Source organism: Ornithodoros turicata, chromosome 4 (genome assembly GCF_037126465.1).
Source record: "Ornithodoros turicata isolate Travis chromosome 4, ASM3712646v1, whole genome shotgun sequence".
NCBI classification, from domain to species: domain Eukaryota; kingdom Metazoa; phylum Arthropoda; class Arachnida; order Ixodida; family Argasidae; genus Ornithodoros; species Ornithodoros turicata.
The window spans coordinates 8,359,928-8,387,782 of NC_088204.1; the positions used below are offsets into that span (position 1 = coordinate 8,359,928).

The following is a 27,855-nucleotide window of genomic DNA, read 5'->3' on the forward strand; positions in this document are numbered from 1 at the left end:
CATATTCCTTCGTAGTACATTTATGTGGACTAGAACTCTGCGCTTCGTGATGGAATAATTCTACTCTGGCAAAACACTTGCAAACAATATAATAACTTAGCTTTTTCTAAACACAAACGTATATGCTGTACATATTTTGGTTCACAAAGCTAGACTGCAAACAAGAGATAAACTTTTATTCATTCATCATTTGCACAGAGTATGCTCATGCTTGAAGAGGCATGGTACTGTACGAAAGCTCTTGTTGTCTACTCTGTACATTCGTTGAAACCTCTTCCAACCTTACTAAATAATGTGTGTATCGAACAAAAAAAAAGAACGTTGGGTTGATGGTTGACAGACTACTTTTGCACTAAGTACTAAAAAAGGAGATAATCACCGGAACAAGTGCACAGCAACTGTGATGAGAGTAACACGGGTAAAAGTGACTAGACCGCTGTGGATCCTGTACAAAAATTGATCCACTTTAAAGGGGGGGACAAATATTCTGGAGGATGATCTCCTACGCCACCTTTCTCTGTTATCACAGAAGAGCCGAAAAATGTGATTTCTTTAATCCACCGGGTGCTCAAACGTGGCTCGGCTACTTTCGCGTATATTTACATGCTGGGGGTACTGTGCATACTAGCAAGGGAACACGAGAGGTGCCGTTCCTGGTCTCGCAAACCACATAAATACTTTCCAGAAACTATGCAGGATATTCCTGTGCACAGTTGAGTGGTAGTGTATTGCTCTCCTGATATTGTTGTGGTATGTACAGGCAGTCTAACAACTGCAGGTGTCGAAAGTATCCAGGAGTATCCTTAGTCAGAAATGTGTGGAGAATGCTATATAATAATGTCTTCGACAGCGGACATTTTTGTATGAGTGAGAGGAGGCATCTTGCCCTCTCACGTTCCCTTCACCTACGACTCTGTGCGACAATTGTCCAAGGAGGGTACAATGGGTGGGGCAAGAGATCACTGTGGTTGCATTAGGGCACGCATAAGACATTTGTGAGAGTTATACCTGTTTTGTGAGCTGCCTGTGACACGTGTAGCAAACTCTGAGAGAAGAGAAAATATGAGTATTGTACTCCAGTTTGTATATCTTTGTACTACACCCGCGCGATCGTGTATCGTTGTACGACACACGACCCGGCGCTTTTAATTTAATTAATTTAAGCCTGGAATTAATTTAAGCCTGGCGCAACAGAGATGGGGTCGTGGTAGTAAGAGCAAAGAACTGGACTCAAAACGTAATGGCAGAGGATTTGTACGAGACATAAATAAAAAGGGACGGGAAAACATGTCAGCTAGATAATGCGAGTTATCTCGTGGGAGCTGAACAAGAGCACTTAAAGTGTGCATGAGCAGCATGCAGTCATTTCTACGGGATGACAGATTAGCATCTAAGCAGCTGGCTGCCGACATGGCCGACATCTCTTTGGAGCTGACCTACTGCAAGCCGTGTCGAGACGGGTGGGAACCTGACGAAGCAACTAATTTTGTCAATCACTTTCCGAGCCATCTTTGTGCAGGCGTAGAATCCCCCCTCCTTGGCAGTGCTCACACAGAGCTGCACATCCCCTACGGCAGTGGTCTCTGAATTACTTGCCGACCTGCTCCGCAACCAAGAAGGTCGTTCAGGGCTCCAGTGGCGCGATGATTCATGAGTGTGCGTATGGTTGACCTAAGCTCTGTGGTTAGGCCTCGCAGCCGCAGTTCAAGTGGCCGCTTCGTCGTCCAGACTCAGAGTCCAGACTAGCCTCGGAGGCAGGGGCTGCGGAGAGAGAACGGGCCCAGCCACGACTTTCCACACGAGTCTCGCTACCCTCTGTCGCGGCAGGGGCATCAGATGGCAATCCTCGCGATCCACCTTCAGTTTCACTGGTTTCCCGTCGTGTAGAGGGGTCCGGAATCCACAGTATGAGACACTGCAGGAGAGAGTGATAATGGAAACTGTAAGTGTGTGTGTGTGAAGGGGTTTTGTAAGATGTTAGTTCTTAATAGACCTCTCCCTGTTTGTAAACAAATGACGTCATAATGTTCGACAGCGCCACGAGTTTGGTAGAGTTGAACTACGTTCAAAGCCAGTGGCGAACAAGGTCGCGCCCGAAAGCCACGGTCTTTAGGGGATTACGATGGTCTCTGAAAGGGACGCGACCTTCGCTCCGACTTTTCTATCAATAGGAGGCAGCGAACAATTGCCCATTCGTGGAACCCAGCTCTCCCATTCCGATCTGTTTTGGTTTCGGTTTGTCTACCAACGTCATGATGACGTTTGTCGGGTAGAGGTTTATTCTGTACTGCAATCCTGTGCATGCGATACTATTTAAGTTGAGCGTTGTTATTTCAAAATATCATTTTTCCATGGTGCACTTCGCGAGGGCGTGCTTCAGGGAGCTCCTTCCAGTGCCCAAGTCTTTCAGTGTCATTGTAGGCAGGGCCGGTCTGCTAGGGGTGTGCGGGGCCTGAGGCAAAGGCACATCGCGGGGCCTCTTTTACACCAGCAGTAATGAAAAGATATGAAACGGTAAGATTTTCTCAGTGGGAGGTTTTAGCAGTACGGGAAATGGCAGCAGGGGAGAAGGGTGTGAAATCCTCGGGTATAGCTTGCACAGTTGGCGGATTTTTCTTAAGAGTGGGACTTTTTCTCATCACATGACAGAATGGCACATAACACATTCTTCTCTCATTTGCGTGCGATTGAGTGCGTACTTCATGTTTAAAAAAAAGTAATTCCTGGTTGAGGGCTTCGTGCGCGGGGCCTATACAAGCGCGGGGCCTATGGCGGTCGCCTTACTCCCCTACCCTTATCGCCAGCCCCGATTGTAGGTGCATGAACTCAGGTGGCAGCAGCCCCTTGGCCCCACCTCCAGTCGCCCCATTTTAACATGAACCATGGTAATAAGAATGACAAGCGATGTAATTACAATGTGTAGCACAAATCATGCACCGCCCAACGGGGAGACAGCTTTCGTTTATTCGGAGAACTGTCCCCTGGTTGGGTTGCACACACACACACACACACACAAAAAAAAAAAAAAAAAAGAAACAGTTGTGCTACCCGTAGGAAGTTTATGGGAAAAGAAGAAGATCGTACTCTCATTTCAATGAAAAATGGATGAGGTTCCGAAAAACCTTCAGTCGATAAATGAAGCTGTTCTCCATACACAAGCTCTGCACTCACGTGTAGCCGAAGCTATCAAGGATGGATATCTTATCGAAGAACCAGGTGTCCCTTCCACCGTAGAACCAGCCACGGTACTTTGTGTACTTGACCACGATCTTGGTGATGTTGATGATGGACGGATGAGCAGCCACCAGGACCTTGGCTCCTTCACCGCTCTTCACCTCTTCAGAATCCCTAGAGAAGAATGTGATTTTGACGACAGCGTGAATGGCAAGGCCATGTACGTACTGTGTCACTACGAAGGTCTCGTTGTCTCCCGTATCGGTGAACACCGTGATCTCGATCTTCCCCCATGTGCTCTCCAGACCAGCGGAACTGTTGACGATGATCTTGTACTGGCTTGCTGGGGTACGTGACACGTGACCGTTACGATATGTAATAGTATTTGAGGATATACCGTGTATTCACACTAGCGATATCTCCGTGGAATATTCTAGTGGAAGAAAAACAAACAAAAAACTGCTCACGGAGCGGACGTTCCGCGGCGTCCGATGTTGAGCACTTGCGCTGCTCCGGAATATCGGACATACGTAGCAGACGACACCATCGGCCATGTCGTCTGCTACGGAACGTCTTGTGACTGAGCCGCAAGGTAGTATCCCCCATGGTTAGAAGCAGGGAAAGGTAACAGAAACGGTATTATACCGGATATCTAGTAGGTAGCGGTAACAGAAACGGATACCGCACGCTCAGAACAGCCAGTCTTAGTGAGTTGTTTTTCCTCAGACGAATGCTTTCGGGGATGACCAATGAGAAGGGGAGGTGACTCAGAACGTAATCATCTGATTGGGTCGCGACAAAACCGTTTCGCGAACCGTTTGTGTGAAAACGATTCACTACCTGAAACGGAAACGAAAATAATTTATGGTAATAATTCGGGTACTGCGTTACCCGAATTATTACAATCCTTTGCCGTATCATTTAGACAAATTTATGAAATAAAGCTGAATGAAGCGAACTAAAATTAACTGAGGAACTAAAACTAAAATGAACCACCAAACCGGGGCATGCCGATGAACCTCCGATATGAGCTGTGCAAAGAAATAGATTTCAGAATACATACACCGACGTATTAAATTTTGCTACGGTCACAGAGGTTACACACACAAACAAAGAAAAAAACAGAAGAAGAGGGAAAACAACAAGCGAGGGATGGGGCGGTACTATGGTACTGAAACGGAAACGTAACGAAAACAACAATGGTGGAAACTGAAACCGAAACAAATATGGGCCAGTAACGGAAAATATCCCGTTACCTTTTCCAGGTTAGAAGAGCACGAAAAGACATGAGTATTAGCAATCGCGCTCCCGTGGTAGAAGAAAGCTGTGATGTTTTCCGTATCTTCCGCTGGAATATTCTGCTCGTATCGTGTGTGTGAATACACAGATAGGGGAACTGATGTGCGAAGGAAGAAATTTACCACAGAAAGGTTCAGTTTGTCTGGTCATGAGGTACATCTTTCCTCGTGCCCTGGAGCGGTCCGAATAGTAGCCCATGTAACTGCAGTCAGCGGGATCCTCGCAGGGAAAGCAGTCGCCACGAAGGAAGCTTTCGTAGTTCTCGCATGAGAAAGCTGGGAAAGGACAGCGCGGACTCACAGACTCGATGAAGAACTTGAGCGCGCGCCGATGATGGCACAGGCTGTGCCAGTTGCCCACTACAAACAAGCAGCATTGTTGTTACTGTTGGAATACTGGGAAGGCTTGGAGCACGCAGGAAACAATTTTTCAAACAGGAAATGCGATTCAAAATGTAAAAAACGATTACCGAAATGTCATGAAATGACCAAGAAATACCGATTTCTCTCTTTTAATTTCTTGTTACGAAGTTACTGCTCGCAACTTCCAATCAATCTCTCGTACCGTGATCTCACTCCGATAAGCGCCCGACTGGCGGCGAACATCGCAATTAGTACCGGGTCTGACCCATGTTCTTTCGAGGGGTGGCAGGATGTTGACATCCTGTCGCTTGTTGTAAACAGACTCGGCAAGGACGCCCCGAAGATTGCCCAAGACTTTGTTTTTTGTCGAGTCTGTTTCCACACGTGTTGACAACAAGCGACAGAGTGTCAACGTCCTGCCACCCCTCGAAAGAACATGGGTCAGACCCGGTGCTGATTGCGATGTTTGCCGCCAGTCGGGCGTTTAGCGGAGCGGGATCACGGTAACGGGAGATTGGTTGGAAGTTGCGAGCAGTGTACAACATACATTTGCGTGATGCAACAACACTCACAGAAGATGTCAGTGATGGCTCCGATGAAGACGTTATTGCACCCAAGCTGATACTTCCCACCGTTCGGATAGTAGTCGATGTGTCCCAATGGTTCGAAAGCGCCCAGACCACCCTTGAGGAAGCTCTCGCCGTTGGAATGTATCACGTCGACGAGTTGCGCATCGGACGAATCCAAGCGAACCGTTTCCCCGTAGCCTTCGAAGAGTGGCGCTGCTGGATCTAGTCCTGCAACGGACGTACCTATAGTCTTCCCCTCACTGAATGGCCCGCAAACTATACCGCTCCTCACCAGTGATGCGCGAGATGTTCCGCACTTCTGAACCAGCGAATCCAGCTACGTGAGCCCCCAAGGAGAAACCCACAAGGTGGAAGTCCTTGGGCCGGGATCCGTGGTTCATCAGCCTGTGCATCATGAGGGCCACCTGCTTGCCCACCAGTCTCGTGTTGGCCGCCGCTTGCACGTAGTTGGGCAGCGTTGCACCTTTTTCCCAGTCAACCACGATGACGTTCACGTCGCCCTGGACAGGAAACAGATGGGCTGGACAATACGTGACACCATGGTCGCACGTGATCAGGCGTGTGGTCGTTGTCTAAGCATGGCACAAGCGCGATAAAGGTAACGGTTTCGCCGAAAAAGCGGCGAGCTTCTGATAAAGGTGACAGTGCGGTCTCTGAACAGAAGAGGAGGTTCCCAATAGAGTCACTAAATTAAGAGTATCGACACTTCCAAGAGGGTTCCAAGAGTGAATATGCGCCATCTGTTTTGTTACTTCACTTTAGGGCACGTTGCCATCTATCGTGCGCGGGTGAAATGTTCCTTTATCTTGCAAGCAGCTCATCAAGGTTGACGGTCTTGAGCTCACCTTGACATCCTCGGGACGCTCTAGTGGACAATACACGGATCATACACGCATCTCCATCCCACAGCCAACACTATATTAGCCGTCTTTGATCCTCAACTGGGGATGGCACCGGCACTGTGCGGAAACAAGATGGCGCCCCTGCTCTCCCTTGGACCTCGACGTCGATACTCTGAAGTGAAGCGTATTTAGTGACTCCAGTTCCCAACTATCGCCATAAAAAATGTCAAAGGTCATAGCAAAATCAAGAAGGAAGAAAGGATCGCATCGCAGGTGCAGATGCACATCAAGAATACAGTCAAGTGGACAGAAGAAATGGTATGCGTACTGCAGATAAGAGCACTTCCACCATCCTCCCGACCCACGATCGTTTCCCGCTGCTCCCGAAGCCATGGATGACCATTTTGACCGGGTTGCTGGCATTGAAGGCGGACGTTGGAGAATCCGGCTGCAGTATCTCGCCGAGCGTCCGTCGTCGTGTGTACAGGTAGAAGTGGGTGCCCACGTTCTTTGGGTGATCGGGCAGGGCGTTCAGGTACGTGAAGTGGCCTTCGCCGCGGAAGCAGCCCAGCTCCTCGTAGCACACACTTTTTGCCGTCTGCACTGACAATGCGTAAAGTTAAATACCGCTTCTGCGGAAAGACGCCCCCGGGCAAGCCCCTAACGCAGCCCATTGCCGTGTCCTAACAGTCGCCCTCAGGGTTTCCTAGAGCCAATTTGTGCACCAAAGGGTGTTCCCTTTCCTTCGTGTTCCCCGCTCCCCCATCATGGATCTCCAGAACGGGGGACCAGGGACGTCGTTCGGCCCTCTGATTTGTTGAAAACAAGTGGGTTGCGCCTTTTTGTGACGCTTACACAGTTATGTTAATTGTCACGAAAAGGCGTACGAGCAGCGCTTTCCACAAATAAGGAGTGATACCGGTGTCATTATATGGCAGTGTGTTATGGGGTGCATGGAGCGCCCTCGTTTTTACTAAACGGGACACTCTCGCCTTTTGCGGAGTGTGGCGTTCCCACGCTTCTACCCACAGGTTCTTCTTAATCTGTTTTTTTTTTTTTTTTTCATAGGCATGAGCAGGTACATGCTATTTTCGTTGAATTTGCAAGAGCATTTGATCGTGTGCCTCATCGTCGTCTTATTAGCAAACTCCCCAATCTGGTTACTTTAGTTGGACCTACCTGTACGCCGCATCGGAAGCCGGCTCTATACCGGAAGACAACATTCAATGACAACGATAGGCCCAGAGGCGCTTTGCACACGCAACGTGCACACTATCACATGCACGCGCAATTTACACTCTTAGAAAAAAGGGTGGAGCAGAAAAAAACTTGTCGCATATGTTGTGCCTACAAGGTTGCAAAGTTGCACCTGGTACATACGAATGATAGGGTTACCGTTTCTGATTCGGTGAGTGAGGGGGCGTGCGCCTTTTTGTATCAATTTGTATATATGATAATTGCTTTTACCACCCTTTTACACCCTTTATCAGACGCTATGTTGACTTATAGGTGGTAACTATATAGAAGTTACGACCTTTTCACCAGTGGCGGATCCAGGGGGGAGGGACGGTTGGGCGACCGCCCCCCCAAAACATCAGTTTATACATTGAGTTTCTCTCTCTCCCCTCCCCCCTCCCAAACTGAGTTTCTGGATCCGCCCCTGCTTTTCACACCCTTTTTTCTTAGAGTGTAGCAGAGGGACAGAGCGAATGGAGCGAGCTCTGCAGAGCCGCTACTTAACGCGCCCCAAAGTGTTTACCTCCAACACATCTTGCATAACGGCAAATGCACACACTCTCCTGCACAGGCTGCAGAAAACAGCCGGATAAAGCCTCTCCTGCCGTAAGAGGTCTTGAGAGTTTCGACCAAGTTTCGAGACACGTGTATCTGAAGCGGATAAGATGAAGTGTAAGAGAACGGTGTCCTTGTAGCGACTGGGGCTATATCTCGACTGCTACAGCACTAGTCACGCAAGTCGGGACCGCCGTTATCGACCGCGAGCCGTCCGAGGTATTCGATATACACTGTAAACTTTTTCACACCTTTAAAGGTGTGCGCTATGCACATTCAATCTGGTTGCGTAACATTGCATCTCCAGGATGATATTTTACAAAATTCGGAAAGCATTACTAAAGATCAAGTGTCAGTGCAAATCTCGCTTTCATTATGTCTTGGATGTCGTAGCTACGAGCTAATGCATATATGCATCGCTATCGATAATCGAGCACGCGCAAGTGTCTACAATACTGGTGAACAATGTTGAGATGTTGCAAGACTGAATTTTTGGAGGACAGACAACACTCGAGTAAAGGAAATTTGTGCGAAACCGTGCTCCATTATGATGTTACCGAAATTACACCTAAAAAGGCGTGCGCCATGCAAGCTATTACACCTTTAAAGATGTGAAAAGATTTAGAGTGTACGGTGACGACGACGACATGCGTGCGTACCTTTGCTGCACGTCTGGAGCGTCCGCCTCCTTCCAGACTGTTGAGCCGCGTCGTCTGCCATCTCGCCAGAGAGGTCGTGATAGCGGACCAGACTTCGAAGTCGCTCGGCTCGTCCTCCCGCGACCAGGCACCCACCGCAGAGAGGCACAACAATCCTGCGTGCAAGAAAACACATTCCGCTTTATTTAGCGCACAAAGTTTGACAGCGGGATTCTCTGACTGGTTGAAAATGGGGAGGCATATACGCCTTTTTGTGCCAATTTTGATCTACACTCTTAAAACGAAGCTTCACCACATAGCACGCTGAAGGCTAACCATTGTACACACTCTTAAAAATGAACTTCGCCACATAGCACGCTCCTAGCCAACCATCACCCCGAATGACAACGTTCTCGCCCTAGATTTGTTGAAAACGGAAGGAGGAGCCTATTTTCTGCCGTGCATAATGGCACAAAATAGGCTCCTCCTCCCATTTTCAACAAATCAGGGGCGAGAACGTTGTCATTCGGGGTGATGGTTGGCTAGGAGCGTGCTATGTGGTGAAGTTCATTTTTAAGAGTGCAGAGTGATGCCTTTATCACTCTTGATTTGTGGAAAGTGCGGGACGTACGCCTTTTTGTGGCAATTAACATTTCTGCGTAAGTGTCACAAAAAGGCGTACGCCTCCAGTTTTCAACAAATCAGCGACGAGAACGATGTCACTCGGGATGAGGGTTGGCTGGGGAGCGTGATGTGTGGTGAAGTTCATTTTTAAGAGTGTACGATATGGCACGACGACTCGTCGAATGATATAGTTATCGCTCCTGGTCTGAGGAGAGAGGGGGCGTACGCCCTTTTTGTGATAATTTTGGTACACGATGATTGTCACAAAAAGTGCGTACCCCCCTCCCCACCCCCCGATCTCTTCAAATCAGAAGCGGTAAGTATAGCATTCGGCTCAACGGTACTCTCTTAGAAATGAACTTCACCGCATCGCACGCTTCTAGCCAACCATAATCTGGAATGATATCGTTATCTGCCCTGATTGGTTGAAAACGGGAGGCGTACGCTTGTTTTTTTTTTGTGTGTATGTGTGACAATTATGAACAGCATAAGTATCACAAAAATGGCGTACGCCTCCCGTTTTCAATAAATCAGGGCAGATAACGATACCATTCGAGATGGTGGTCGGCTAGGATTGTGCTATGCGGTGAAGTTCATTTTTAAGAGTGTAGTCTCGAAGCCTCTGGTTCTCTATAGTCCTTTAGCCTTCAGGTCAATCCAGATGTATTCTGGAGAATAGCACCGTTGCATTCATTCGTACTACACTCTTAGAAACGAACTTCACCGCATAGCACGCTCCTAGCCAACTATCATCTCGAATGATATCGTTATCTGCCCTGATTTGTTGAAAATGGGAGGCGTACGCCTTTTTGTGACACTTATGCTGTTCATAATTGTCACAAAAAGGCGTACGCCTCCCGTTTTCATCAAATCGGGGCAGCTATCGATATCATTCGAGATGATAGTTGGCTAGGAGCGTGCTATGCGGTAAAATTCGTTTTTAAGAGTGTATAATTGATAATACGTGGCTCAGTGGTTGGCGCAGAACGTGTTATGCGGTGAAGTGAAAGTAACGAAGGAATGTAACAGGGCCCGCATATTAAGAGAAGGCGACCATCCATCAGCTTCCCGGGAAGGCGCGAAACAAGCAGATGCTCTTCTGGAGCGACGCCCCCGAGCAGCCCATCGCGTGTCCCTCCCAAGAAGCGAACGTACATGACATGCACGGGACACGAGTGTATATTTTGAAAGCGGATAAATTTGCATGAGAAACAAAGTCAGTGAACTACCCACCAGGGGAGGGGAGGGATTGTTTTCGGTACCACGAATAACGGCGGGGTTGCAATGAGAGCGTGACTGAGCAGCGTGCAATATCACTTGCCCGTGACGCATCTGGGACATCGGCCGCTTACAAGGTGGTTCCCTCCTATTGATGAGCCTTCTATAGCTACGCGCATATAACCTACTTTTGTTGACGCTGACTTCCTTTCGCCAATAACTTGTCAATATCCTTTTATTTTTTATTTTATTTTTGTTTTTTCGGTGGGCCGTTTAAGAGTGTCAGTCAAATATTGCGATGGCTGCGCTCTTTCAGCCGTCAGTGGTCAAAAAAGTAGAGTGTGTTCAGCAGACGAGGAATGACTTTCGCTGACCGACGGTCTATATGCGGTTCATTCGTGTGCCTAGCGGTTTCTGAAAGTTCACCGACATCTTTCTGTAAAAAAAGATGTCTGTAGAAGGTGGGATGGAGACACAGGGACGACATCCAACCGTATACCTTATGACAATGCAACTTCATCACAAAACGTGTTAAAGGTGAACCATTGCACAGAATGATATCGTTATCACTGCTGATTCGGTGGAAAGCGCGGGACGCACGCCTTTTCGTGACAATTAACGGAATCGCATGCGTGAGTGTCATGAAAAGAGGTACGCCTCCAGGGTTTCACGAAATTACGGGAGGGAACGATGTTATTCGGGATGATAGTTTCGCTATGAGCGTCGTATTACGGGTTCTTTACACTTCTCATTTTGAATAATGTATCCAAAAGAGGCGTACGTCCCCTGTTTTCAGGATGATGAACTATACCAGCATTCTGGATAACGGTTGGTAACGTTACACTCTTTCCACCGAATTTCCACGCATAACACGCCCTTCTCTTTCCTGATTTGTTCAAAATGGGAGGCGTACTCCCTTTTTTGTGACACTCACGCAGTTACGTCAATCGTCACAAAAAGGCGTGTGCCCCACACTTTCCACAAATCAGGTGCGACAGCGGTATCATTCTGTGCAGTGATTGGCCTTCAGCGTGTTTTGTGGTGAAGCTCTGTTTTATATGTCGGCACAGTACCCTGTGAAGTCGGTCCAGGACGCACGATCAACCCCCCACCCCCCGCCCGCGATAGTCGTAACTTCACCGCATTGCACGTTGTCCGCCAACCATTGCCATGAATGATAGGAGTACGGCTTCTGACTCGAAGAGCGAGCGGGGGCGTACGCCTTTTTGTAACAATTTGGATATATGGTACTTTCTACAAAAAAAGGCGTACGCCCCCCCCCCTCTCTCTCTCTCCAAATCAGAAATGATAACCGTATCATTCGTGGCAGTGGTTGGCGCACAACGTGCTATGCGGTAAAGTTCTGCTCTGAGGGCGTTCCCTCAATCTGTACGTATAAACTCTTAAAACAGAACTTCACCGCATAGCACGCTCAAAGCCAACCATCACCTCGAATGACATCGTTCTCGCCTCTCATTTGTTGAAAACGGGGGGCGTACGCCTTTTTTGTGACACTAATGCTGTTCATAATTGTCACAAAAATGGCGTACCACTCAACCACAATCTCGAATGATATCGTTATCTGCTCGGATTTGTTGAAAACGGGAGCCGTACGCCTTTCCTGTGACAATTATGAACAGCATAAGTGTCACAAAAATGGCGCACGCCCCACGCTTTAAACAAATCAGGGCAGATAATTAACGATATCATTCGAGATTATTATGGTTGGCTAGGAGCGTGCTATGCGGTGAAGTTCATTTTTAAGAGTGTATACTTCGTTTCCAAACAGAATAGTTCTAGAATACAGTGACGTCATCCACTGAGCCGTGACCCCTGCATACAGGGAAGGCAATTCTTCGCTCCAAGCAGCTTCCTCACTTTCTTGGATAACGTATATTGGTGGCGTCCTTGCACAAACAAAGTCGTCAGGGAACATCGACCTCCCCGCATACACGGAAGACACGGAAAGAGCTCGGCGCATTTTGGAAGAGCCCATCTTGACCATGCACTCTTGGGCGTCGACATAATTCCACCCGTCCTTGTTTGTGGCTAACTTTCTCTCACCTGCAGGGCCAACGACCGGCCGACCGACCGGGCGTCGCTTCGTCGTCGGCCGGGGCTTTCCCGGGCACCAGTGGCAACAGCATTCCCGGAACGGGTTGCAACGACGTCGCGGTCACCCGGTCTCGCTGGCGCAGCACCCACGTCTTTATGAGGTTCGCGATATCGTTGTCGCGCTCAGAAATAAACTCAGATCCTTCTTGACCGAACTTGACACTTTGGACCGTGAAGGAGATGCGATCTAAATATATAATGTCAGCCGGCAGAAGAGAGAGCCAAGCTTTTAACTGTCAACTTTTATCTTGGTGAAACGATATTGGGAACCATAGTAATCCGTGATGTGATGTGATGTGATGTGATAAAGAAAAAAATGGGGATGTGAGTTTCGACGAAGTCGAATTGGCTACGCCAGTACACGTACACACAGAAAGTACACTCTAAAGACAGATGGTGGTGGTGGTGGTGATAGGGCTTGCCGTTGTCGGCCTCACGTAGGCCTCTAAAGACAGAACTTCACCGCATAGCACACTGTGCGCCAACCGCTGCGAAGAATGATAGAATTATCGCTTCTGATTTGAAGGGAGAGGGGGGGGGGGCGTACGCCTTTTTGTGACAATTTTCATATACCCAAATTGCCACAAAAAGGCGTACGCACACCTCTCTCTTCGGATCAGAAGCGATAATTTTATCATTCTTCGCAGTGGTTGGCGCACAGCGTGCTATGCGGTGAAGTTATGTTTTTAGAGTGTACAAACAGATGATAAGATGATGAAAAAACAAAGAGATGATGAAAGATGAAAGTCACTGAAAAGGTTAGCCAGCTGTAGGACTCATTTCGAGGACTTTCATTTCTTAGGCAATTTGAGGCTTCGTATGTGTTTGTCCTTTCTATGTTGTTCCAGCCTCAGAACATCAGTTCTCTCTTGTTAAAGAGATGATGTCTAGAGAAGAACAGAGATGATAATGGAGTTCAACATATAGTTCAAAAGTTTCGACCAAGTGAGAGTAAAATGTCGGTATCGCTGGGGGCACACACAGGACACATCACACATTCAGCCGGTCATATAGAATCCGCGCTTCTCTTTTCATCAATTCATTTATTCGTTCGCGACTATATTTTGCAACATTTCATTCGATGAATGAATTAATTCGATTTTCTTCTACCCTCTGGGTTCATGCTCCTCTCTTACCGAGCGGTATGTCTGCCAGTCACGTCTGAGAGAGAGAGGGGCGTACGCCTTTTTGTGGCAATTTTCATGTATCTAAATTGCCACAAAAAGGCGTACGCCCACCTCTCTCTTCGAATCACAAGCGATAACCATATCATTCGCGGCAATGGTTGGCGCACAGCGTGCTATGTGGTGAAGTTCTGTTTTTAGAGTGTGGAGTTGCTACACCCTCACTCTAAGTGGGCACACATCCTCATATTGTTTACTACCATCATAATCATCATCATCGATAAATTGATTTCGAGCGGAGAAATCAATTTGGGCGAGCACCCTGATGAGACGATGCTGCGCATGAAATGAAATTGGATTCATTATTTCACGCTAAAAGTGCAAAGTTGGTTGGGAAGAAAATGAAACCGAGCGGGTAACTCCATTTAAAGTGTAACTCGGTATGTGAAGGTTTCAATGGACCTAAAAATACACTGTGAAAGATACATCTTGTACATCCCACATCATCATCATCATCATCCATTCATCGATGTTGTTGTTGTTGTTGTGCACCAATATTCATAGATACGAACAAAAATAAGGAACCACAAATGTTTCGTGTCGTTCTATGAGAAGATTTTCAGACATCAAATGAAATGATAGCGCAAATTTAATTTACGTATATTAAAAGTTGTTTAAAAGTACGACAGCGTGGTGGCCACGCTGCTCTCCGTGAAAAATGAAAGGGAAGTACCGTCAAGTATAATAAAAATAAAGAAAATGAATAAATGAAACAACCGAAGAAATTTTCCATTCCTGCTCCGTTCTTCCTTATATGCAAAAGCAAGAAAATGTGCAGGGAGCGCTATTCGGAGGCCTATTTACGCTCTTGTTACTCCCTAAGGAGCGGTGACATTCAATATAGACAATACAATCTATTGTATTGTCTGCATATTTTCGTCTACAAGAGGCGATATGATAGATATTAACAATATTTTATACTATCAGTGGTGGAATCACACTATTAAAACATAGCTTCACCGCACAACACGCTCCTATAGGCAATCATCAACCCGAGTGACATCGTTCTATTGATTTTATGAAAACGGGAGGCATACGTCTTTTTGTGACCCATATACAGTTATGTTAATTGTCACAAAAGGGCGTACGCCCCGCGTTCTCAACAAACCGGGAGTGATAAGGGTATCATTCTCTGCAATGGTTGGCATTCGGCGTGTTGTGCGGTGAAAGTCAACCATTACAGAGAATGATACCCCTATCAGCAGTGATTTGTAGAAAGCGTCGGGCGTACGCCTCTTTGTGACAATTAACATTAGGGCGTTAGTGTCGCAAAAAGGCGTACGGCTCCCGCTTTCACGAAAACTGGACGCTGAACGACGTTATTCTGGGTTAATGGTTGGCTATGAACGTGTTACGCGGTGAAGTTCTGAAGGGTGTATAGCCGCATAAAGGTAAACGTTACTCCTCTTCAGGAGTAAACATCTGCACGTTCCTTCACTCTCAGAACAGAACTTCACCGCATAGCACGTTGTCCGCCAACCACTCCCACGAATAATAGAGTTCGCCTCTTCTGATTCGAAGAGCGAGGGGGGCGTACGCATTTTCGTAGCAACTTGGATGTTCACATGACAATTGCTACAAAAAGGCGTACGCCCCATCTCCCTTCAAATCAGAAGCGATAACCCTATCGTTCGTGGCAGTGGTCAGCGCACAACGTGCTATGCGGTGAAGTTTTGTCCTGAGAATCACGTCCACGTGATGTCACGTCGGGACTGGGAGGTACCCGGGTTCGAATCCCGAAGCCGGCTGTGCTCTCTGCTTTTTTTTTTTCTTTCTCGGTTTTCCTCACACGTTTTCAGATATATGTCAGCGCAGTTCCCTTAGAAGTCGGCCCAGGACGCACATTCCCCCGGAGCGTCAGTCGTGACGTTGCCCACCTCTGTGAGGCCGACAACGGCGAGCACCACCACCACCATCAGTCTTGAGAGTGTTATTTACACAAAGTAGCTAACCACGGAAGAGATAAAAGCGCATGAGAGCAGGGACGGAATCCTCCGCAGAGTTCAGCCTTTGAAGCGACGCCAAGAATGGCGCATGACTTGGCATTCCTTCTAGAGCGTCTCGAGCACGGAAGCGGAAGTCGACGGGCACGGTCCACCGACCTCGCGCAGGATCACGGCCGCCGTAGCCGCAGAATGCACTCCCGCGCTGCTGCCCAGCGCTCACCTGCCGATGGGACGACCCAAAAGCTAACAATGGAGGCGATATGTAGGCTGCAACACTTTTGTTACCATTTCGCTATTTGGATCAATCAGTGGTCTCATCCTTTTTAGGCTGGACGTTTCGTATGCCCCCCCCCCCTTTTTTTTTTTTTTTTTCTAGCGAGAGGTGAAATAATAATACACTACGTCTGCGCTATATTATAAAGGCAAATTCGAACGCACGGACGATCCCGGACTTTTATCAGAAACGGTCACAAAAAAGAACAGAAACACTCCTGTCCCGAAATAGTGTTTCCCGGCTCGCCTGGTATGCGTCACTCTTTCAATATGTGTTATGGTCACGGTTATTGTCATTTTTTGCTTTCGCCCGTACAGGTTTTTCTGTCGTTCTGTTACGACCTGGCTGCCACGCCATGTTTGTCTCCCCCCTCGTCGTTGGTCAGCCATGTTCCTGTCAGCGAGCTTCCCCATTCACCCAAAAGGGGAAGGAGATCAAGGTCATCTTCCTGGAACTCGCCGCGGCTGGTGACCTCCTTCTCACGGACGGAGACTACTTAAGCGGCCCCTTTGTCCCTGTTGGGAGCTTTTCACTTTCACTTGTCACGATGTAAATATATTCCGTTCTTGTCAACTCACTTTTGCCTCGTCTGAGTTCTGCCTGGGTGCTGGGCCCCTCGACCAAGCTACCGACTGTCGCAAGACTTAACAACTGGATGGCAGCGACGGGATCCTTCTCATTTGCCGGACTGGTGAACAACAGCTGGACGGAATCCATGGATTTTGGCCTACGATTGGTGAGCGGTTTGACTCTGTTGCCCTTTGGTCAGGATTAGATTGTGGGAGTAGCTACAATTCTATTCCGTTGGGTCCCTCTATAGATATTGTTAGCACTTTGTCTAAAATATCAGAGGTGTGTGGGCAACATCGTTGGCGGTCAGCATGGATCTTACACCATTCCTTCGGACCGATCTGATCCGGGTGTGCAAAGAATTCGGGTTAAATGTAAACAGCACAACGAAAAAGGCGCAGGTGATTGAGGCAATTGTTGAGGCTGATTTAGGGGATGACGATGTCAGGGAAACCCTTAAAAAAATCAGCGAGGAGAAGGAGCGTGAGGAAGAACAAAAGGATCGTGAGAAAGAAGAAAGAGCTCATCAGAGAGAACTAGAAAAGCTCAAGTTGGAAGTAGAACTGAAACGTCTAACAGGCAGTCAGTCGCAAGACGTGGGGTCGATCCCGAGAACACAAAACGTAGACATGTCGAAGCTGTTGCAGCCGTTCAAGATAGGTCAGGATATAGGACTTTTCTTGGTCAATTTTGAGCGTGCGTGCGAGCGAGAAAACTACGGAAGGGATTCGTGGCCGGCTAGACTCATGACTGTTCTACCATGTGAGGCGGCTGACAGTGTAGCTCGTCTATCGGCGGAGGACGCGAAATGCTATGAGAAAGTGAAGCAGAGCCTATTGAAGAAATTTCGGCTGTCGGCAGAAGCTTTTCGGCTTAGATTTCGCGACGGAGACGGCAGAAAGGTCAGCAGCTATGCCGAACGCGGGTTCGAAATCAAAGCTAATCTTAGCGAATGGATGAAAAGCGCCGAAGCGTTCGGTGACCCAGAAAAGATCTTAGAAGTAATTGCGCTCGAACAGTTCTTCAATGAACTGCCAGACCAGATGCGGAACTGGGTGCGGGATAAGTCCGGCGTTGTTACCGTTGAGATAGCTGCAGACCACGCGGACGAATACGTTTCTCTAAGAGGTATGGGCAGCCAAGACGGGAAACCGCTAGGGAAATCGCGGAAGCATTTTTTGAAGGGAAATCGGAAACAAGAACCGAAAAACGGTAACGCTGATGGCGCCTCCCCGAAGGAGAATTCAACCGGCGAAGGCACAGGGCCTAAAGGAGGGCACGAAGAAAGACGCAACAGCAAAGCGTTTGAGAGGAAGCAGCCTATCGTATGCCATAGGTGTAAGGAACAGGGCCACATAGCCGCGGGATGTAGAAACCCGCGCGTCGCATTAGCTTACGCGGACGACAGCAGTGCAACGGAGGAGGAGATAATGAAGCCGTATTTGTATGAGCTTCAGGTGAACGGTCGTCCGTGTACGGTGTTACGTGACAGTGGTGCTAACTTAGATCTAGTGCATCCCTCATTTGTTTTACCGGAGCATTACTTGTCGAAGTGTGCGTGGATACGCCAGGTTATGGAGAAAGACAGTGTTTGCCTACCGGTGGCCGAGGTGTGTATTACTGGGCCGTTTGGTGATTTTCGCACTGAGGCAGCAGTGACGGATCGTCTTCCTGACCAGTACCTGTACTTACTATCCAATCGTACTGCCCACCTCATGCGCAAGGAGGGCATAAAGATAGATGAAGCGGGAGTGTTCGCTCTCACTAGGGCCAAAGCGCGAGAATTGAAGGCGAAAGCGGCGGAAAAGGAAATTGAGGAATCGGAACTAGCGAACCAGGTCGGAATTCACGAGAAAGAGCCAAGTCAGGACATAGTCAGCCCCAATGAGTCAGACGTTAGTCAGGTCGGTGAATACCTGGCACCGTCGAGCGGAGCGCTAAGAAATTTGGTGCGCATCAGTAAGGATGAGCTAATCGCGCTTCAGAAAGCGGACCCGACGCTGAGAAAAATCTGGGACTCAAACAGAGAGGGTGTGGCTAGGAGTAATGTAAAGATCATCATACAGGGCGGTCTCCTCTACCGCCATTACGAGGATCGCAGAGGCAAGGTCGTAGACCAGTTAATGGTGCCCGAAAGTTTGCGCGGAGATATCCTCAAGATGTCTCATGACAATTCGTGGGCAGGACACCTGGGTGTACGGAAAACAAAACAGCGTCTGTTGCAGGAATGGTACTGGCCAGGGTGTTTCAAAGATGTCGAGAGGTATGTGCGGGCATGCGACACTTGCCAGAGGATAGGGAAACCTAACGAGCGATGCAAAGCCCCTCTCACGTTAGTGCCAGTCATTTCCGAGCCGTTCCAACGGTTGGTTATAGACGTTGTCGGACCTCTACCCGTTTCGAAATCAGGATCAAAATATATCCTGACCATGATTTGCCCGGCGACTAAATTCCCGGAAGCCGTCCCCCTAAAAGAGCAGTGTTCCGCTGAGATCGTAGACGGCCTGCTTTCCGTGTTCTCTCGGATTGGATTTCCCAGGGAAATCCAGTGCGATAATGGGTCGGTGTTCACGAGTGCGCTTACTACCACGTTCTTGCAAAAATGCGGAATCAAAGTGATTCACAGTTCCCTGTATCACCCGCAGAGCAATAGCGTGGAGAAGTGGCACTCGGTACTGAAACGAGTTCTGCGGGCTCTAGTTCATGATTTCAAAACAGACTGGGAGGCAGGTCTACCTGGGGCCATGTTTGCGTTGCGTTCGGTGCCACACGAAGCAACGGGATTCAGCCCCGCGGAACTGGTGTACGGGCGCACACTGAGGTCCCCGATGAGGCTGTTAAGGGAAGAATGGGAAGACCCACGTACTGACAACACAGTAGTCGAATACGTTTTAGACCTCCTGCAGCGGTTGCAAGATACCAGAGAAATAGCCGAGGCTAACATGCGCGACTCACAAAGAAGAGCGAAAACATATTATGATCGTAATGCGCGCCCTAGAGTGTACAAAGAGAATGACAAAGTGCTTGTACTCCGTCCTACACGTGCGAACAAGCTTCAGGTTCACTGGGATGGACCGTTCAAGGTGGTGCGTAAGTTGTCCGAAACAACCTACATGGTGGAGCTAAGGGGAAAAAGGAAGGAGATCCGCACGTATCACACCAACCTTATGAAGCCGTATGTCGATTCGACGCACATTGTCAGTGTAGCGTTAAATATGCCGGAGGAGCAGCACACGGAGATACCCGAGTGGGGCGAAATTGGTTCATCAAACCCGAGTATTGAGGACATTGTAAGAACTGTAGCAGGAGAAAGGCATTTTAGCGATTCCCAAATATGCGATTTGAGGAGTCTTATAAGGGACTTTGAGGGACTGTTTTCGGACAAACCGGGAAAAACAGATCTAATTTGCCACGACATAGAGCTTACAACAGCAGAGCCGGTACGTTCACGTTCCTATCGCATATCACCCAGACAGGAGTCGATTATGAGGAAAGAGATCCAGCGGATGCTAGACTTGAAAATAATTGAAGCAGGTGAAAGCGACTACGCTTCACCTATGATCATTGTCGAAGCTCCGGGCAAAGAACCTCGACCCTGCATAGACTACCGTAAGCTAAATGCCGTGACGTCAACGCAGGTGTACCCCATCCCAAACCTGGAAGAACGGGTCGAAAGGGTAAGCAGCGCGAAATTTATTTCAACCCTAGATCTTGTCAGGGGGTACTGGCAGGTGCCAATGACTGAAAGGGCTCAGAGATACGCGGCATTCACGACGCCGATGGGGACTTTTAAGCCGCTAATGTTGAGCTTTGGTTTGAAGAACGCGCCGTTCGCCTTTTCTAAATTAATGGACCAAGTGCTCCGTGGGGCGGAAAAGTACGCCGTTCCCTACTTAGATGACGTAGCAATCTACTCGGAGACCTGGTCAGAGCATTTAGAACACTTGCGCGACATCTTCAACAGGTTAAAGAGTGCGGGACTAACTCTAAAAACGACAAAATGTCATCTTGGACAGGCAGAGGTCCTGTATCTGGGTCACCGGGTCGGACAAGGCTTCCGTAGACCAGCCGAGTTGAAGGTAGCAGCTATCGTTGACTTCCCTATACCGCAGAACAAAACCGAACTCCGTGCGTTTCTCGGTTTGACGGGTTACTATCGAAGTTACATTCGACAGTACTCTGAACTGGCCAGCCCCTTGACGGACGCTCTCAGGAAGTCGGCGCCCACGAGGGTACAATGGGACGAGAAAATGGAAAGTGCTTTCCAGAGTCTGAAGAAAGCTTTGGCGGAACCTCCTGTTCTCAAAGCGCCCGACTTCTCTAAAACGTTTACTGTTCAATGCGACGCGAGCAATAGGGGCATGGGAATAATTTTGTGCCAGGAGGATGAAAAACAACAGGAGCACCCTATATTATATGCAAGTAGGAAATTGTCCCTTAGGGAGGAAGCGTACAGCGCGTCCGAAAAGGAGTGTGCGTGTTTGGTTTGGGCGACGCAAAAACTTGCTTGCTACCTGTACGGGGCTAAATTCATCCTGGTCACAGATCATTGTCCGCTCACATGGTTGAGCCAGATGTCTAGCAAAAATGGCCGTCTGCTAAGATGGAGTCTCGCACTGCAACAGCACGATTTTGTCGTTCGTTATAAGAAGGGAAAACAGCACGTCAATGCGGATTGCCTGAGTCGCTGTTAGCGGAGTGGTAAACTGACCTTAATTGTCTCTTGTACATATACCTCCTGATACCTGTTGACTTTCATTGAGCTGTTTACGACAAAATTTGGGCTTGAAGTCCGTGTACATATTCCACGCATTGTTGTGTACTAGAGCCGAAAGCATGGGTTAACTTGCGTGTCGTTTGCTAAAGATGTTGCCCAGCAAACGAAAGGCTAGGAATCGTTTATGTAGCGCATAACGTTTCTTTGATCCTGACCGTGGGACGACCGGGACGGATGGCTCGCCTGTTGGGGTTGGGTCTGTGGATTTTTGTTCTGCTTGTTGTTTTGCCTGTTGCAGCACACTTGTCCCATCAGCCTCCACTATTCTCAAGAGAAGTTGGCACAATCACGATCAAACGTCAAGGTCTACCTGGCGTCTTCAAACTCGCCTCGGAAACACGACGCAGCAGAGGCAGCGCTCTCCTTACACGTCATCCACCGAGAGGACCGGGAAGTTGATCTACGCCTTGGCATTCTGCCCCGTCCTGAACCTGAGAGAGACTTCAGCGAGAGGGAAGTTCGTTCACCTGGCTTGCTGAAAGATCCACCTCGTCCAGTGGCCAGCGTTAAACTGCACACTCGTCCGAGGTCAACCCGGGGCGGCGACGAGCTGTTACGACCTGGCTGCCACGCCATGTTTGTCTCCCCCCTCGTCGTTGGTCAGCCATGTTCCTGTCAGCGAGCTTCCCCATTCACCCAAAAGGGGAAGGAGATCAAGGTCATCTTCCTGGAACTCGCCGCGGCTGGTGACCTCCTTCTCACGGACGGAGACTACTTAAGCGGCCCCTTTGTCCCTGTTGGGAGCTTTTCACTTTCACTTGTCACGATGTAAATATATTCCGTTCTTGTCAACTCACTTTTGCCTCGTCTGAGTTCTGCCTGGGTGCTGGGCCCCTCGACCAAGCTACCGACTGTCGCAAGACTTAACAGTTCTCAATGGATGGTGAGGAGAGTATATACGTTGTGTGACAGCGTCGAGACAAACTGTGTCGCATAACTTAACCTACAAACGCGACACCGGGATAAAAGCGGCATGAATCCACATCAGTGGGGGATTACTTGCAGTTTCTAGTTCCCTGGATAGCAATTTACTTCTCGTTTTGGTCCCCGTGACCCTGAAATTTACTCCCGAGCACTGCAATTCGTCTCTAAACTTCCTAGATGGTCGCCTGAACTGAAGGCAACGATCTGCGTAAATATGTGTGCTCTGTGGAAATTTGATGGAATAAGGCTCTGGGCAACAGTATGAGAAATAGTTGGTAGATCTTTCTTGACAAATCTATGCACGTTTGCAAGATTTTATGATTTGGAATATCAGTTTAATTCAAAGTATTTTCAATCATGCACATAGATTAGATATGTGCATAGCACAGTAAGGACAAAGAGTGAAATGCAGCACCCATACGTTCATTTAGTCCCACGCATTTAATCCTCAAAAGGACTAAAACTATACTCCTCTTCCTTTTCTCTTAGAGTGCTTACGCGTGCCGTGCTTCTCAAGTGCATCATGCCCTTCTTCCACACTCGTCAGGTCAGCACTCGAAGCGTGACCAGCTCACCTGAAGATGAGATAAACAAGAGAGTCATGGTTGATCTAACCCCCCAAGCGGTGGAATTTGTTTCACTGAGCTTTGTGTCCGTGCACAGTGTAAATATTGTAAAATTATAAATAAAACTTTTGCTTTTGAAAAAAAAAAAAGTAGCCCCGTAGTAGTGTAGGTCGTGCTGAAGACTGCGAGGTGGAGGGTTCGAATCCTACCACCGGCTGTGCTGTCCGAGGTTTTCCCTGGGTTTTCCGAAGACTTTCCAGACGAATGTCGGCAGAGTTCTCCCTGAAGTCGGGCCAGGACGCATACTATCCCCCCCCCCACTCCTTCCTGCTGTCCTCTCTCCATCTGTCCACGTCTGCACGCCGATCATAGCCACGGTTGCTTCGCCGCGGTAACACAAAAATAAAAAAATAAAAACATGACACGTGACGCTGTGAAAGATCTTTCTGGCCTCACAGAGCACGTCATGAAAGCCAGCGAGAGCCGTCGCCCACGAGTATATTTTCAAGGCAGGTATAAAGCAGGATGTCATGAAAAGAGGACAGATATACGACAATGCAATCGAACCGGATGAACCCCTCGTCACCCTATTGGCACCTCCTTCGTTTACGGGCTTCTTGTACTACTAGCCAAACGAGTCTTCTAACGACAAATTATTATTATTTTTTTTTAGCTGACATCGTTCGATAGGTGGGCTTTCCCACACAACCTCCTTCGTGCTTTTCTCATTGAAGGAAAAGGCAGAGGGAATCTCATTTAGGAACAGCCTCGATACGAGACGAAGAGAACGAGGTAAAATAATGAAGTAGGGTAATTAATAATAATTTGCCGGTCAGTTCTTATTAATTACACTCTAACTTCGAAACGCTTCCTGCACTCTCAGAAATGAACTTCACCGCATAGCATGCTCCTAGCCAACCATGATCTCGAATGATATCGTTATCTGCCCTGATTTGTTGAAAACGGCAGGCGTACGCCTTTTTTGTGACACTATGCTGTTCATAATTGTCACACACAAAAAAGGCGTACGCCTCCCGTTTTCAACAAATGAGGGCAGATAACGATATGATTCGATATCATGATTGGCTATGAGCATGCTATGCGGTGAAGGCCAATCGTTGCGCACAATGATACCGTTGTCAGCCCTGATCTGTGGAAAGCGCGGCGCCTTTCTTGTGACTGTTACACATAACTGTGTACAAGTGTCACAAAAAGGTGTAGGCCTCCCGTTTTTAACCAATCAGGGGACAGAACGATGTCATTCGGGATGGCGATTGGCTAAGAGCGTGCTATGGGGTGAAGTTCCGATCACGGCACATTATTATTATTATTATCATCATTATTATTATTATTATCTTGCGTTTTAAGGGTGCGAGATGAATATGGAAGCAGGTCATTAAACGGAAGTGAAGTCAATACTCCCCCATAGGAGTAACTGCTAAGTGTTTCACATCTTTCCATTCGAAAGTTAAAAGAGTACAACAAGAAGGAATTTATGTCTCCAAACCCAAAGGATTAACGCAGATTAAATGCGTTTACGAAGCGCGACTAATTCATCCTACCTACTTTCTTTTTCTCGCTTATCCTGCAAAAAAAAAAAAAAGAACACAAATCGTCATATCAGTCTAATTGGGAAACTTTCCTCATCATTTGGACAGGTGATTAGAATAGATGATGTAATCCGCAGAAAGCATGCATGTCGAAGAACTTCCGCCAAGATGCGCGCTTCAACGACTATCAAGGCCAGGGAGGAAGATGTCATCTTCCTCCCCAGACGACAACACTTTGGCAGCCGCATCACGAAATGCGTGTCTGGCCTCGATGGAATCATGACAGCAAAAACCGTTCTTTTGACATCACGAAAGAGTGCAATTGGGAGCATCACCAACGGATCGTTCTACATATTATCCGTATGCTTTCTATTTTTTTCATTTGTCTCATTTCTTTTGATAAAAGTAATAAATATGGAACAGCACGCACCCTTAAAATGAAACTGCACACCGCGTAACATGCTTCGCAGCCAGCCATAATCAAGAACGGCAACCCCGAAATTCTAGGCGAATCCTCCTGTATATACGACGAGGTGCTTCCACGGGGTTTACTTCCGTGGGCGATGCTAAACTGACATTTCGGCGCACATTTATAAATGCTAAGAAGGAGAAAAGAAAAAAAAAATCATCGCACCGTCCATTGTTACGACGCTCACGAGTTGTGTCACGGTATAAACAACAACGAAAACAAATAAATAAATCGTGACTATGACCTGGGGTGATTCCCCACTGGAAAGCAGTACACTACTTCATTACACACGGAACATTAGATGCGAGATACGAGAATGAAGTTAAAGTTATGTGCAAGTACAAGAATTGAACAACAACAACAACATAGATGAATGGATGATGATGATGTGGGATGTTTCAATTGAAATCAACAATGAAAATATGTAATTGAAAGCATCGTAGTTTCAGCGATATCGTATATTATGTACTCAACACTATTCAACGGAACGCAAGCAAGCTCCTTTCGGGTGATTCATAGCCCCACTTGGTTGGTTGGTTGGTTAGTTGCCGTTTAGAGTCACCAAACAAGCTTTAGTTGCCGTCAGTAATACTCACCTCCCTACACGACGTCCCCAGCTAGACACAAGGGTGGTGCAAAGACGGAATTTTCCGCGTTTTTACCCCTCAAGGACCCCCATTCGAAAGAGCTTTGGTGTTGACAACGGATTGTTGAGACGGTTGAGACGGCATCGCTGGGAAGAACCTTGAAAACTGACGATGACCACGTGCAACGAGTCCTCAGGAAGAAAGCAAACGGAGCGGTCATTTGCTCTTCGAATACCTAACCCCACCTATCTCATATATGTACGTCGAATTCACGCTCCAAAATAATTTGAAACTTCTACGAAAAATGCGAGGGACGCAGCCGCACTGCGCGATAGGAGAAAATATGGCGGCCTAGTCCGCAAGGAATTAACGGGTTTTTCTTTTCTTTTCTTTTTTAATTAAGAAAATGCATTGAGAGCATATCATAAAGAGTGGAGTTACAAGAAGTAAACACGTTCGCGATTATTTACAGATTCATCGTATATTTGGTATAAAACGACATATTCAGGAAGAGCATGCCGTTCGCGGATGGAAGTCTGAATTGGATAATTGTTTAAAAAATCAGCTGCGTCAAATGTGGGATGAAATTTAAACTGCTGATCAGCACAACTCGATGAGTGACACGCTATTATTAAGTGCAGGTATAGTGCGAATGTATTCTAAAAAAAATAAAAAAATATATGTGTAAGTCGTTGACAGAATGGCACAATCAAGTCACAATCTGGGTGCACGTACATGTACTGACACAATGTGAGGTATTCCTCTCATTTGGGATCAATGGACGTGAGCTGCACAAGGATCGAAACATCGCAATAACATCGCGATTCAATCAGATAGGTCGCCGTTAAGTTAGTTGAAACAACCCGTTTAGTAATCGTGGCTCCGGGTCCAAAGAGGTAGAACGAGTTTCGCAAACAAGAAAAAAGAAGAAGAAGAAAAAAAAAACCGTGGAAACACCAGACACAAGTATTCGAAGATATCGGAATACCAAGCATACACAGAGCCCTAGAGTAACCCTTGGCTCATATAGGAGTATACCTCTATATCTCTCTCCAACAACAGCGTGAAGGAGGAGGAGACGCAATCCTTTTGACCCGCAACAGAACCTTCTCACCTGTTCGTCAGGCGCCGTCAGTGTAAATCCCATAGTGCGACACACGCACACACACACACACACACACACTGCTTACCGGCAGCGATCAGGAAGCAGTAAAGTGTTGACTTTCTCGTGGTCGCTTCCATTGAGGGACTCACAGTTGTGTCTCCGCTGTCGTACGGCGTCTTCGGTGGGGGCCCATCACAGGTCGGTCCCAGCGCGTGTGAGCAGTGCAGCCGCAGATTCGCCGCTTTTCAGGTCACCCGGAGAAGAAGGCCCTCTCTCAGGAGGAGGGAGGGCACCGGTGGACGCTGCTCCGCTGATTAGGAGACCCAAAGTGCTGTCCGGCGGCCCGCTTCGGGACATCGCGCCTCTCCTTCCAGGGACGATTGTCGACGAAGGGGCGCGGTGGTGGTTGTTCTGTCGCGCTGACGTCAACAAGTCTTGGGTACGAGACTATATTATACACTCTACACTGTTAAAACAGAGAGAGGGGGTATGGCAGGATCGGCTTGCCGTTGTTGGCCACACAGAAGTGGGCGTCATCACGACTATAGCAAACAACACACACACACACAACAAAAAGAAAGGAGGACGGGCGGATGGAGGATAGAGGATGAAGGGTGGAGATGCGTAGAGGGTGCATGAGTTCGTCGTGGAGAGCAAAGTATTAGAACTTCACCACATAGCACGCTCCTGGCCAACCGCCATTACGAATGATATCATTATATGTGCTGATTTGTCCAAAAAAGGGGGAGGCTCCCGTTTGGGACATGCATAATGTGTCCCAGATAGGCGTCTCCACCCATTTTCAACAAATCAGAACACAAAATTATATCATTCGGAATGACGGTTGGCTAGGAGCGTGCCACGTGGTGAATTTCTGTTTTAACAGTGTAGAAGACAGAACTTCACCGAATGACGCGCTCAGGGGAACCATTATTCCGAATGACACCGTTCTCTCTCGCTGATTTGTTCAAAACGAGATGGGTACGCCTTTTTGTAACACTTATGCAGCTGTGTTAATTGTCACACAAAAAGGCGTACGCCCCGCGCTTTCTACAAGTAAGGAGTGATAACGGTATCATTCTGTGCAGTGGTTGGCTTTTAGAATGATATCGCTCTGTCTCCAGAATTTTGCTGAGGATGAGGGGGCGTACGCCCCTTCCGTTACACGATCTGCGCCAACCACTGCGCGAATCATACAGCTATCGCTTTCGATTTGAGGAGAGCGGGACGTATACGGCTTCTTATGAAAT

General features: G+C 47.8%; 1 protein-coding gene across 1 annotated transcript; it reads right to left on the reverse strand.

The window, feature by feature from the left end:
- Positions 1 to 155: 155 nt before the first annotated feature.
- LOC135390924 (pancreatic triacylglycerol lipase-like) lies at positions 156 to 26,893 on the reverse strand. The gene is made up of 9 exons (XM_064620925.1): positions 26,691 to 26,893; positions 8,718 to 8,872; positions 6,596 to 6,865; positions 5,697 to 5,925; positions 5,408 to 5,632; positions 4,596 to 4,832; positions 3,403 to 3,517; positions 3,172 to 3,348; positions 156 to 1,915 (listed from the first exon to the last, which is right to left on the reverse strand). Exons 1-9 carry the CDS (start codon positions 26,740 to 26,742, stop codon positions 1,705 to 1,707), a joined length of 1,671 nt encoding a protein of 556 aa, XP_064476995.1. The 5' UTR covers positions 26,743 to 26,893; the 3' UTR covers positions 156 to 1,704.
- Positions 26,894 to 27,855: the final 962 nt, after the last annotated feature.

Bases quoted from the DNA above. Each gene is read 5' to 3' on its own strand.
- LOC135390924 (XM_064620925.1), bottom strand. From the start codon at position 26,742: ATGGAAGCGACCACGAGAAAGTCAACACTTTACTGCTTCCTGATCGCT. The intron at 5,926-6,595 runs GTACGCATACCA...TTTCCTGTCCAG, and splicing joins TGGAAGTGCTCTTATCTGCA to GGCGACGTGAACGTCATCGT. The intron at 5,633-5,696 runs GTGAGGAGCGGT...CGTCCGTTGCAG, and splicing joins GAACATCTCGCGCATCACTG to GACTAGATCCAGCAGCGCCA.